At 39.0% G+C, this 14,347-nt stretch overlaps 1 protein-coding gene across 3 annotated transcripts in view; it reads right to left on the reverse strand.

Annotated features, from left to right (window-relative positions):
- Positions 1-14,347, reverse strand: part of LOC138804900 (CTD small phosphatase-like protein 2) — a 64,210-nt gene that overhangs the window by 49,374 nt on the left and 489 nt on the right. For all 3 annotated transcript variants that reach the window (XM_069989425.1, XM_069989423.1, XM_069989424.1), the window contains exon 2: positions 1,818-2,027. In XM_069989425.1, coding sequence (XP_069845526.1) covers positions 1,818-2,003 — 186 coding nt within the window. In that variant the 5' untranslated portion in view covers positions 2,004-2,027. The remainder of the gene's footprint in view (positions 1-1,817; positions 2,028-14,347) is intronic.

A 14,347-nucleotide genomic window follows, 5' to 3' on the forward strand; every position in this document is an offset into this window, starting at 1 on the left:
AGAGTGATAACAACCCACTGGGAATTTAAAGAGCCAGGAATTCATGTTTCCAGAAGAAATTTGTTTTATATTATGTAATAAACTAGAATACTTGTACTGTCATAATTTAAAAATTAAAATTAACAATTACAATATTAGTAGCAAGCTGTAGGTCCTGAGTACAAAACCTAATACTGAAAAAAAAGGTTAAAATTATTATTAGAAAGAAGAAACAAAAATAAATGAACAAGCCAAGATCAGGTAGCTCATACCTGTAATCCCAGCTACTTAAGAGGCTGAGATTTGAAGATCTCAGTCCAAAGCTAGCCTAGGCAGGAGAGTCTGTGAAACTCTTATCTTCAATTATCCACCAAAAACACTGGATTTGGAGCTGTGGTTCAAGTGGTAAAGTGCTAGCTTTAAGTAAAAAAGTCCAGGCACTGAATTCAAGCCCAAGGACCAGCACAAAAACAAACAAACAAAATCCTATACAAACACAGATTACTTCTAAATCTTGATCAATGGATGTTATTTTTCATACTTTGCTTAAAATTTTTTTTGGCAGCACTAGATTCAAACCCAGGGAGTCAGGCTTGCTAGGAAGATGTTCTACCACTTGAGCAACACACTCAGCCCTTTTGCTTTACTTTAGTTATTTTCTGGGATAGGTTCTCTCTATATTGCCCAGGTTACTGTGGATCATTTCCTATAGGAACAATTGTCTTTCTATTCATGATCATTACCCTAAACAGCTATGATGACAGGTATATGCCATCATTCCCATCTTTTTACTAGTTGAGATGAGGATCCTGCAAACATTTTGGTAGGCTGGCCTGAACACTGATCCTCCTAATCTCTACCCTCCTAAGTAGCAACAATTACAGGCATGAACCATCAAACCCACTCAAGCTTTGTTATAATTTTATTACAACAAAAGCTACACTATAAGACAAAATAGTGTTTTATTTTGCTCTCTCTCATAAAATCTCATGATGAGTAACACTCTGAATTTATAAAGTGCATTAAAATTTCTGACACTGCTTTTCAACCTAGTTGTACCATCAAATCTGAAATTAATTCTGGAATAAAGCACTTGTATTTATTACTGACTACATTCCTTGGGAGTAAATGACACTTAAGCCAGTCAAGTTAGTCCACCATACGAATCTGGAGCATATAACTTGGTCAGTGTTCATTTCATACAATTCATATGCTTCAATACATTTTCATTATACAATGTTAGCATTCAGGTAGATAAAAGAAACATTATAGCCATATACTAGTGGTTCATGTCTGTAGTTCTAGCTGCTCAGGAGGCTGAGATCTGAGGACTGCAGTTTGAAGCAGACCAGGCAAGAATCCATAAGATTATCTCCAATGAATCAGCCAGAAGCCAGAAGTGGAGCTCTGGCTCTAGTGGGTAGAATGCTAGTGTTGGAGAAAATGTTAAGGGACAGTACTAAGGTCTAAGTTCAAACTCTAGTACTGGCACAAAAATAAAATAAAATAAAATAAAAATCAGCTTCCTAATCAGATGGTATGTAACATTTAACAAGAAAAATTTCCCTTGAAATAAAAGAACTAGAAATAACTCAAGTAAAATAAGGAACATTTTATTTTCCTTTCCATAATTCTATGCGGAAAAAAACAAAGGATAAGTAAATTTGTTTAGTGGAATGTTCATCTTGAATTTCATGAACTATTTAGCACATAAGCTTAAAAGGAAAATAACACCAAAATGTAGACATCCCATTAAAATGGACTCTAATATCAATTTCTTATCTACTCATGCTTACAGATAACACATTTTTAATGTAAGCATGAGATAAAACCTTTACCTTGGGTGTGCTTCCTTTGATGAACTTTTTAATTGAAGACAGTAAGCCGGTTTCATTCTTTGATGGTTTTTCTCCTCCTGAAGGCAGGCTATCATCAACCTCTGAGTATTTCCTTTTTGCTCTGGCAGTGCGCTGTGTTTGAATTTGATTTGATTGCTGAGAAGTCTTCCGCGTTCTCAGCCTCATCTTTTATGGGTGCCACATGTAAAACTATAATAGAAAAATAGCAAAGGCTATTAAAATCCAACCTAGTGTTCCCAAATATGATCAGCTTATATGATAAAAAAAAAAACTTGGTTAGTTAAAATTAAAAAAACCTCAGGCCTCTAAGGAGATTGAAATAAACATTTTAAATGAAAGGCACTATGCTCTGTATTTTACACTCATTATCCCAAGTAGCCTTTCCAATAACCTCTGAAATACTACATCCTACAATTGAGAGTTATACCAAGGAGTGCCTGTTTTTTTTTACAACACTAAGATGTTGACCCACTCCAAAATTATCATTTGTTTAATCATTCATTTATTCTACAAATATTTAACTACATTTGAGGCACAAATCTAGGTAAGCACTGAGAAAACAGCAAAGTAGGGAATGGTTGACTTTCTGACCTTACAAAGCAGTAGTGAAAAATATGATTTAGTGAATAATTCCAAAAATTTAAGTCTAATAACAATCATGTAAGTACAAGAAAAAGTGACTCATTTATTTTGAGATATTCCAATATTACCATACATAATGATCCTTTTTTTTTTGGTCATGGGACTTGAACTCTGGGACCTAGGCACTGTCCCTCAGCTCTTCAGCTCAAGGCAAGTGCTCTGCCACTTGAGCCACAGCGCCACTTCCCAATTTCTGGTGGTTTATTGGAGATGAGTTTCACGGCTTTTCCTGCCTGGACTGGCTTTGAACCTCAATCCTCAGATCTCAGCCTTCTGAGTAGCTAGGATTACAGGCATGAGCCACCGGCTCCCAGCCACAATGATTCTTTAAAAACTGAATTCAGCCAGGCACTGGTGGCTCACGCCTATAATCCTGTGCTACTCAGGAATGAGATCTGAGGATCTCAGTTTGAAGCCTGCCCAGGCAGGAAAGTCCATAAGACTCTTCAATACTCAGTAAAAGCCAGAAGTGGTGCTGTGGCTTAGGTAGTAAGAGTGACAACCTTGAGTGAAAGAATCTCAGGAGCTGGGTGCCAGTGGCTCACGCCTGTAATCCTAGCTGTTCAGGAGGCTGAGATCTGAGGATCGAGGTTCAAAGCCAGCCTTGGGAGGAAAGTCCGTGACTTTTATCTCCAATAAACCAATAGAAAACCGTAAGTGGGTACTGTGGCTCAAGTGGCAGGGACAGTGCACAAACCCAGAGTTCAAGCCCCACTACCGACAAAAAAAAATTAAAAAAAAAAAAAAAAAGAATCTCAGGGATAGCACCCAGGCCCTGAGTTCAAGTCCTAGGACAGGTAAAAAAAGAAAAGAAAAAAAAAACAAAAACCAACACTGGACTCAAGAGCTAGGCATGGTGGCTCACATCCACAATCACAATTACCTGAGTTGAATCATGGTGCAAGGCCAGCCCAGGCAAAAAGTTATCCAGACTGTATATCTCAACAAATAAACAATAAACTGAGCAAGGTGGCAAGTGCTATAATTCCAGCTACTTGAAGGCTATGACAGCCAGTCCTAGAAAAAACATAAGACTCCATTAAAAAAAAAAAAAGAAAAAGAAAAACTAAAACAGAGGACTGGCAGTGTGGCTCAAGTGGCAGAGAGTTTGCCTAGCAGATTGAAGTTCAGCACCAGTACTGAAAAGAAAAAAAGAAAACAAAGCAAGCAAAACTGGATTCTGGGACTAGAGATGAGGCTCAGTGGAAGAAAATGTGCATAATACATGGATAGCACACATAAGGACCTAGGTTCAGTTCTCAGCACCACAAAAATCAAGAAAGACCACCACCAAAAAAGGCTAGAGTCATATCAAAAAGAAATCACCAAGGCTATTTGAACTACATTTTAGTTATCTATTTGATATGGGTACTTGACATGTTCAACCTTTTCATTATTGCCATTATACCCCAAATGTATAACTACTTACATAGCAAGTAATCTAAAGATGATTTAAAGAATCTGCAGGTTAAAGATAATGTGACACTATTTTATATAGTAGATTCAAATGTTTATGGATTTTGATACCTGTGGAGGGATTCTGGAAACAGTCTTCCACATTTACCTTAATATCTTAAGAAGATATGAAGTTGTTTACAATAGTGGTCAATTACATAAAAAAGTCTCTAAGCCCCTTAAAACTCCTAAATGTATAAAATTCCTAGCAAATATTAGAATCTTCACTGGTAAGTCTCAGATGGTATGGTTTTACTAGTTTTAACAGTCACAGGAAAAAAATTTTTTTTAAATAACAGAAATTACAGCTGGGCACTGATGGTTCACTCATATAATCCTACCTCCTCAAGAGCCTGAGATCTGAGAATCACAGTTCAAAGCTGGCCCAGGCAGAAAAGTCTATGAGACCCATCTCCAATAAACCACCAGAAAACCAGAAGCGGTGCTGAGGCTCGAAGTGGTAGAGTGCTAGCCTTGAGCAAAAGATCTCAGTGGCAGTGCCCAGGCCCTGAATTCAAGCCCTACAATAACTTCCCTTTAACAGAATGTTTGGTCTCCCCTAAATCCTATGCTAAAATATAATCTCTATATGATAATGGCCTTTGTGAGGCAATTAGATCATTGCTTTGTCATCATGAATTGGATTAGTGCCATTATAAAAGAGGAAGGTAGCCGGGCGCTGGTGGCTCACGCCTGTAATCCTAGCTAATCAGGAGGCTGAGATCTGAGGATCCCAGTTCAAAGCCAGCCCAGGCAGGAGAGACTGTGAGACTCCTATCTCCAATAAACCACCAGAAAACCAGAAGTGGGCTGTAGCTCAAGTGGTAGAGCACTCGCCTTGAGCTGAAGAGCTGAGGGACAGCGCCCAGGCCCAGAGTTCAAGCCCCACGATCGACAAAAAAATAAAAAATAAAAAAATAAAAGAGGAAGGTAAAGGCATGTATCAGACCCAGGGTTACATATTAGATACTAAATTTGCTTGCACCTTGGTCTTAAGAATTCCTAGCACACAGAATCCAAGAAATAAATTTCTGCTGTTTATCAAATACTCACCTAGATTATTTATGTTTTAGAAACTGGTATGGACCAAGATCCTGCCAAATTTGAAAGAATTACCAGATAAGTCTCCATTTTCTAAATAACTTTTTTTTCCTTAACTAGGGAGTTTTTATCTGCCTTTTTAAAATTTGATTTTTTTTCTAGAATTAAAAGGGATTTATCAAGCAAGGCATCTATTATTTACTATTTATAGAGGAAATTTTTTACTTAAAATTTCTTTTTTGGGGGCTGTGAAGGTGGCTCAGTGGTAGAGTGCTTGCCTTGCATGCATGAAGCCCTGGGTTCGATTCTTCAGCACCACATAAGCAGAAAAGGCCAGGAGGGGGCTGTGGCTCAAGTGGTAGAGCGCTAGCCTTCAGCTGAAGAGCTGAGGGACAGGGCCCAGGCCCAGAGTTCAGACCCCAAGACCGACCAAAAAAAAATTTTTTTTTCTTTTTCTTCAGTGTAGAACTCCCTAGAAAAGGAAAATTCCTATTTAGCAAATATATGGAGATAATTAATGGAAATCAAAAAACTTATAAAATAACACATAGATATAAAGTAGGTATTAAAAGACTAAAGAAAATGACTGAAGACATGTAAAATAGTCCAGTCTTAGGGGTTCAACCCATTAAAACTTAAAATAAAATACTGGGCTGGGAGTATGACTGAAGTGGTAGAGTGGACATCATTAGGAAGTGTGAGGCCCTGATTTCAAACCATAGTACTACCAGAGAGAAAAAAAAACAAAATTAAAATATTGATTGGTCACCTGCTGCCAGAATGGAAACAAAGGATGCACAGGGACTTCAAAAGACATAGGCTGTGTACCAGTGGCTCACGCCTGTAATCCTACCTACTTCAGAGGCTAAGATCTGAGAATCGCTGGTCAAAGCCAGCCCAGACAGGAAAGTCTGGGAAATTCTTATTATTAAAAAAAAAAAAAAAAACAAGTAGAGCGGTGGCTCAAGGTAAAGCATTGCCCTTGAGCAAAAGGAAGAAAATTCCAATTAGATGTGATAGTGTACACCTGTAATCCCAGCTTTGAAGATTTGAGGAAGGTGGAGTTGGAAAGATCATTGTTAGAAGCTCAATAAAAAAAAACAAAAAAAAAAAACACTCAGGCCTAGTGGCACATACCTGTGTTTGTCCCACCAATATGGGAAGATCATGATCCAGGGCCAATCAAAAAGTATAGATGCTCTTTGCCAGCTGTAACACATGACAAAGGCCAAATATAAAGCTCAAGAACTAAACTCAAGAGCTCAAAAACTAAACCAATTAATAAATGGGCCAAGGAACTAAAGAGAGACTTCTCAGAAGTAAAAATAGCCAATGAACAAACGAAGAAAAGCTCGACATCTCTGGTCATAAAGGAAATGCAGGTCAAAACAACACCGAGAAGCTGGGTGCCAGTAGCTTAGGCCTATAATCCTAGCTACTCAGGAGGCTAAAATCTGAGGATTGAGTTCAAAGCCAGCCTGGGAAGGAAAGTCTGTGAGACTCTTATCTCCACTAAACTACAAAAAAAAAAAAAGCGCCAGAAGTAAAGCTGTGGTAGAGGACTACTCTTGAGCAAAAGGCCCAGGACTGACACCATGCGCGTGGGCTCACACACACACACACACCAACAACATTGAGATTCTATCTCTCTTCAATAAGAATGACCATCATGAAACACTGAACAATAAATGCAGGTGGGGATATAAGTCAAAAGAAATCCTATTATGTTGTTGGTAGGGATCTAAACTAGTGCAACCACTATGGAAGACAGGGAAGATTCCTCAAAAAAATAAGTGAACTACCTATGACTTTTAACACTCATGTTCACTGTCACACTGTTCACCATTGCCAAGTTATAGACAGCCCACATGCCCTACAGTGGACGAATGGATCAAGGAAAATGATATATATGACACAAAATAAAATTTTACTCATCCATCAGAAAGAATGTCATTTGTAGGAAAATAGAGTTGGAAAAAGTATGTTAAATGAAATAAATCAGGCTCAGAGAGACAAAAAGCACGTTTTCTCTAATATGTGAAAGCTAGATATAAATTATAAACATCTGAAAACATATACAGCCATATGAATATATACAGAAACACACTATAGTATATTCTAATGGTGTAACTCCTTTAAACAACTTAGTTTTAACAAAATAAATAGGAATACTATAAAGCCGGAACATTTGTTAAAAATGTGAGGAGGGGGAGATGAATGAGAGCAAGGGTGGGTGAATGCAATCCAGAGTATTCAATGTACACATGTGAAAACTGAAATTGATGGGATGAATAGGAATGTAAGCAAAGCTTTCTGATACAGTGAAAGTGAAAATAGCAATAATAAAACAAAGTATCAACCAGACACCATACCTGTAATACTAGGTCAGGATCTAGGTTTGAAGCCAGCCAGGGCAGAAAGAGTCTGAGAATCTTAACTCCAATTAAACCACAAAATGCTGGAGTAGAGCTATGGCTCAAGTGGTAAAATGCTAGCCTTGAGCAAAAGAGATCAGGGACAGTACCTAGGCCGAGAGTTCATGCCAGAGTACCAGAACATAAACAAAAACAAAACAAAAAACAAAAACAAAACAAAAAGTATCTTCTGTTATTATCGTTACTGTGTATGTATGTTCCTGTGTCTGTGTGTGTGCACGTGTGTGTGTGTGTGTGTGTGTGTGTGCACATACACATCCACACGCATGCACGTCTAGGTCCTGGAGCTTAAATTCAGCACTTGGCTGCTGGCTGAGCTTTTTTTTTTTTTTTTGCTTAATGCTAGTGTTCTGCCACTTGATTCACAGCTAGATTCTCTTTTTGGTTGTGATTCTCAGATCACAGCCTCCCAGTAGCTAGGATTAAGGGCTTGAACTACTGGTGCCTGGCTTATTGTGACTATTTTTTAAATAAACTACTGTGAACAAAGAAAGGGTAGGATATAATGATAACAGAAAATTGCCAAAATGCAAAAAAGGACTGTGTAAAATCTGCCTTTCTACTTTTTTTTTTGGGGGGGGGGTCTGTTGTGGGACCTGAACTCTGGGTCTAGGCATTGTCCCTCAGCAATTCAAGCTCAAGGATAGTGCTCTATCACTTGAGCTACAGCTCCACTTCTGGCTTTTTCTGCTTATGTGGTGATGAGGAATCGAGCCCAGGGCCTCATGCATGCAAGGCAAGCACTCTACCACTGAGCCACCTTCCCAGCCCCCTACATCATATTTTTAATATTTTTTTCTTTAGAAAAAGGAGACAAGTGGTAAGTTGTGAGGTACACAAATTACAAAATATATTTCACCTCGTTAATTCTGGCTAAAAAAAATCCACAACTTAAATTTTTTCTTAACATTTCACAATAGAAAATAGAATGAAAGGATAAGTGGGATTGGAAAAAAAATTCAGAAGAGATGACAAAAACTGGAGAGGTAGTCAGAGTCATGGCTCATGTTTGTAATCACAACTGCTCTGGGTGCGGAGGCAAATCTGAGGCTGACCTAGGCAACTCAGTGAGATCCTGTCTCAAAACAAAAAATAAGAAGATATGAGGGTATAGTTCACTGACAACGTTTGCCTACCAGGCAAAAAGCCCTACGTTTCTTCAGTATTATCACTATTTTAAAAAAATATAAAAAACAGAATCACTGCCCACAAATCATACACAGCTTTGAGGAAACACAGTGCTTAAGGAAGAAGAAAAGGTAACCCTATTCTTTCTCCACCATCTATCTAGGGTTGCAACTCCTCTTCCTGAACAAAATCTCTCCCTGCAAGGGAAAGAACACTGAGAGTGCCCCACCCTGAAGCCATGGCCTAGCCAAGATCGGATTAGACCAAGAGGACCCTGCTAGCAAGAATCAACTCACACTTCAAAGAGGTCAGGAACTCATTGAAATCCCCCACTAAGGCATAGGTACACAGGAAAATACAAAAACTGGGAAATACCTTCCCACATTCCAATTCCTAGCCTAACCACAAAGTAACAAGGGAAAACTTGAGGCCAATGGATACACTCCTAATTAGATTGACTTAAACCCTGACAAGAATCCAAGAACACAATTTTCCAGGTATAAATACTGTTTTTCCGAGCTTTACAACGTGGGGGGGGGGGAGACGAGGACACACTAGGATTGGGTGGAGGGGGGAGGCTGGGAAGGGATGTGAAGGGTAAACCAAAGGAGGAGGCTGCAATGCTTGGTAAGAAATGTATGCATTATCCTGCCCATGTAATTGTAACCCCTCTGTACAGTATGTTCACAAATAAAATTAAATTAAATTTAAAAATAAATACTGTTTTTCCAGGTATAAATACTGTTTTTCCAATGTGGGTTTTTTTTCTGGTGCCAATTTCAGGGCTTGAACTCAGGGCCTCCAGCTTTCACTTGGCTTTCTCACAGCTAAGATACTCTATCATTTGAGCCATACCTCCAGTTCAACATTTTGCTGATTCATTGGAGATAGAGAGTCAGGGCAGAGTGCAGGCCCCGGGGCTGGCATCAAAAAGTTTTTTTTCCTTTCTCTCCAGAAAATTCCTGATACCACGCAGTCTTTGAGGCAGACAATTATGGTGGCAAATTATCTTGTGTTAATAAATATTACAATGATACAAGCATCAACTCTGTTGATAATCTGCCACTAAGGTCTGGAGTTCACTAATTTCTACCTAAACAACAGGAAGAGAAAATAGTACACTGCATATAAAGTATTCTCCACCCCCACCCCCTCAACTTGTACTGATTTCAACTTAGGGCTTCCTGCTCTCATTCACCTTTTTCTGCTCACAGCTAGCACCTACCACTTGAGCCACATCTCCACTTGTCTTTTTGCTGATTAATTGAAGAGTCTCTTGATTTGCCTGCCCCGGTTGGCTTCATACCATAATCCTCAGATGTCAGCCTCCTGAGCAGCTAGGAATGAGTTAGTATGAGTTACTGGGACCCAGCATGAAAGATTAATTATTAATTACTAATGTGCCCCCTGCCTCACCTATGTTTGCTGAATGAAGGAAGTAGCAGCCTACTGCTACATCATACATTGATAGGAAAATAAAACTGTTACAAAATGACAAATCAAAACTTAAAAGACAATATAAATTATATAGACACCCATAGCTATCTATATAAAAAATTAAACGGCTAGAAACTGTAATCCTAGCTACTCAGGAGGCTAGATTTGGGGGTTGTGGTGTGTCAGTCCTGGGGCCTAAACTCAGGGCCTGTGTACTCTCCTCAAGCTTTATCAGTTGATTAAGGCTAAGCTCTACCACTTAAGCCACAGCTCCACTTCCAGCTTTTTGCTGCTTAACTGTAGATGAAGTTTCCTGAATTTTCCTGCACAAGCTAGTTTTGAACCATGATCCTCAAATCTCAGCCTCCTTATTAGCAGGAGCCTCCTGATTAGCAGGAGCCACCAGTGCCCATCTAAATATACTTCTAAATTACTGCCTAAAGGTTACTTTCACCAGTAATATAGGTTCAATTACAATTTAATACAGTTTATATTAAAAATTAATGTACTCATGCACCACTAGCAAATTTATGTATGGTTTATACATGCCTTAGGGCATATGCCAAGTAAACGCAAACTAAAGCTGCAATGGTATGGTTTTAACATGTTTCACATCTGTTAAAATATTCTCATACTGGATCCAGGTGTAATGGTGTACTCTTTTAAGACCAGCACTTGGAAAGCTAAGGCACAAGGTCAGGAAGTTCAAGGACAGCCTTGACTACAGAGCAAAAGCCTGTCTTTTTTTTTTTTTTTTTTTGGCAGTTGTGGGGCTTGAACTTTTGGCCTGGGCGCTTGTCCCTCAGCTCTTCAGCTCAAGGCGAGCGCTCTACCACTTGAGCTACAGCACCACTTCCAGTTTTCTAGTGGTTTATTGGAGATAGGAGTCTCATGGTCTCTCCTGCCCGGGCTGGCTTTGAACTGCGATCCTCAGATCTCAGCCTCCTGAGTAGCTAGGATTATAGGCGTGAGCCACCGGCGCCCGGCCAACCTGTCTTATTTATAGACTTACAGACCGATAGACATCCTTATCCTCAAAATAACACAAATGACTCCTTTTAGCCAATCTAGTTTAAAATGGTTAGGTAACTTTTTAAACCCTCAAAAAAAGTATATCAGGGTGCACCCAATATGAAGTTCCATCAGGATATTTGATATTTAACTTCAAGTTTCTTTTCCATTTTATGCTTTATAACAATTTGATAAATTAGAAATAAAATTAGTTGTGTGGTTTTTTTTTTCTTTCCCAAATCTAGAAATTCAGTTTCCTCTTGGAGGGGGGTGGGGGTGGTTAGGGGAAGGGGTGTTTGAACTCAATGCCTGGATGCTGTCCTTCAGCTTTTTTGTTCAAGGCTAGCACTCTACCACTTGAGCCACAGCTCCACTTCCAGCTTTTTTGGTACTTAACTGGAGAAAAAGTCTCAAGGAATTTCCTGCCCAAGCTGACTTTGAACTACAATCCTGAGATCTCTGCCTCCTGAGTAGCTAGGATTACAGGCATGAGCCACCAACTCCTGGCTCAGTTGATTTTTTAATTCACAAATCTAAAGCATAATTTCCTATGACTACAATAGCAATACCATTTACTCATTCAACAATTCTACAATTAGAGGTTTAGAGACTAGTACATCCTTTTGAATAGGATTACAGGCATGAGCCACCAACTCCTGGCTCAGGTTGATTTTTTAATTCATAAATCTAAAGCATAATTTCCTATGACTACAATAGCAATACCATTTACTCATTCAACAATTCTACAATTAGAGGTTTAGAGACTAGTACATCCTTTTGAATAGGCCCAAGTTTCTTAAATCAGAATTAAGTGGGTTTTGTTGTACACCAATCTTATAAAGATGCCACTTGACCAAAATCAACTAAATTAATTTGGAAAAGATAAAACTTCTCCAAATCTTAACAGGGGATGGGCTGGGAATGTGACTTAGTGGTAGAGTGCTTGCCTAGCACGCATGAAGCCCTGCATTCGATTCCTCAGTACCACATATACAGAAAAAGCCAGAAGTGGCACTGTGGCTCAAGTGGTAAAGCACTAGCCTTGAGCACAAAGAGGCTCAGGGACAATGCCCAGGCCCTGAGTTTAAGTCCCAGGACCAGCCCCCCCTCCCCAAAAAAAGGAAAGTGTAACATTACTATTAGCACAAATGAAATTTCCAAGATATTCTACATACAATGTAGAAAAAATACCCATCTGGGACTGGGAAGGTGGCTGAGTGGTAGAGTGTTTGCCTTGCATGTATGAGGCCCTAGGTTTGATTCCTCAGCATCACATAAGTAGAAAAAGCTGAAATGGAGCTATGGCTCAAGTGGTAAAGCACTTGTCTTGAGCTGAAGAGCTCAGAGATAGTGCCCAGGCCCAGAGTTCAGGCCCCACAACTGACAAATATAAAAAATAAAATAAAATAATTTCCATCCTACTTGGTATTCCTATGTAGTCCTATTATTTCTATATAGCTATAAATTCAATGCTAAAGATCCCACCACTTGACAGTTTTTATAACCTTTCAATCTATAGTGAAAAGATTAAAACTAGATGTACTGAATTTGGGAGAATTCTAAAGACGTAGTCTACAATGCTCACTCAGCTATCAGTAACCCAAATTTTATCAAGTTTCCCCAAAACATCATCAAAATACAGGCAGAATTGACCCATAACTTTTTTTGTCAGTCATAGGTCTTGAACTCAAGACCAGGATGCTGTCCCTGTGCTCTTTTTGCTCAAGGCTAGTGCTCTAACACTTTAAGCCATAGCTCCACTTCTGGTTTTCTGGTAGTTAATTGGAGATAAGAGCCTCACAGACTTTCCTTCCTGGGCTGGCTTCGAACTACGAACCACAATCCTCAAATCTCACTCTCCTGAGTAGGTAGGATTACAGGCATGAGCACCTGGCCCAATAACTTATTTTAGATCTCTTTAAGTCATATATTTGGCCCAGTCTTACAAATTGGCTCAACAAGTATCCAACATGACTTCATCTCCACGCCCATCCCATATTTAATTGGTTCTAAAAAAAAAGTTCAACTTAATCCTACCTACTTCACAGGGTGGACAGCAGTGGCTTATGGCTGTAACTGTTCAAAGGCTGAGATATGGAGAATTGCAGTTTGAAGCCACCAGGATACAGAAATCTACAAGACTCCAAACAACCAACAAAAAGCCAAACTTGAGGCATGGCTCAACTGGTAGAGCACTATCTGGAATGGCAACTGTTAAGACCTGAATTAGAAACATAGTAGCAGAAAACAAAACAAAAAATCCATATAAATAAATGACTGCCTCTCATAAGAGCTACATTTTGCCTTGACTTTCTTTATGACCTTGAGCAAAGCCTACCAAATGAAGACTATAATGATGTTTGTGTTCCTGCTTATTACTAAAACTTAATTCTAATATTGTTGCTTAACAGTAGTGACGCTCTTTATCTTGCTAACAATATGGACATTCTTTCAACTGGACCTATGGAGCTGAAAGCTTGCATTACAATAAATATCAACTGATACATAAAATAACCAATTTTTAATCTTGACTACTGAGGGGACTATAAAGATCCAAATCCTACATGATCAAAAAGAACAAATTCCGAAAAACAAAGAGGCTCCTTATATTAAAAAAACAAAAGATAAGTAAGACTAGCTTTAATTTGCCATTTACCCTCTCCTTTTTAAAGGATAACTACTGAACCGCAAACGAAAATGTAAAACATAGCAAAGAATAGTGAGTCAGAATATGAAGCAATCTACAATCTGAAAATTATGCAGATAAATCTATTATTTCAAGTCACTAATTTGTATACTCACATAGAGCAGTAATCTTGGTACTGCCTTACTAGCATTCCAAAGACAAATCCCTGCCTTGGAGGAACATCTACTGAGTACATTTCATTTCAAAATCTTAGGATAGTTTAAGAGCTGTATCTCTCTACAGGCTTCCCTGAGATACTCTTAAAAGTGCTTAACATCACTCACACATCCAGCTACCACTAGGGTGAGAAGTAAATAAACACGATTTACTTATGCAATTATTAGCCACAGAATTCTGGCCAAGAACGCAAAAGCAAACACTCATACAGGCCAAGAAAGCAAGGAATATAAAACTATATGTAAGATTCACCCTTCAGTGACCACTAAGGAACCCAGAGGCCTCCCCCATGAGCTTGTTCTTTACTACCCACTCGTGATCTGAAAAGGTGGCAATGTCAACCCAACCTTTTTCACCGTAAAGAAAACAAACAGAAGTGAGTAAAACCTCAGTTTCCGGCTTCTCGAAAGCTATTAACCATTACTGAGGTATGAGCAACGCCCCCCTAAAAGCACCCTACTTAGAAAGAGATACCGGGGTTGGGGGGGGGGGGAAGC

The sequence above is a fragment of the Dipodomys merriami genome, unplaced genomic scaffold (assembly GCF_024711535.1).
Source record: "Dipodomys merriami isolate MVZ:Mamm:240054 unplaced genomic scaffold, mDipMer1.0.p SCAF_379, whole genome shotgun sequence".
In the NCBI taxonomy this organism is placed as follows: Eukaryota; Metazoa; Chordata; class Mammalia; order Rodentia; family Heteromyidae; genus Dipodomys; species Dipodomys merriami.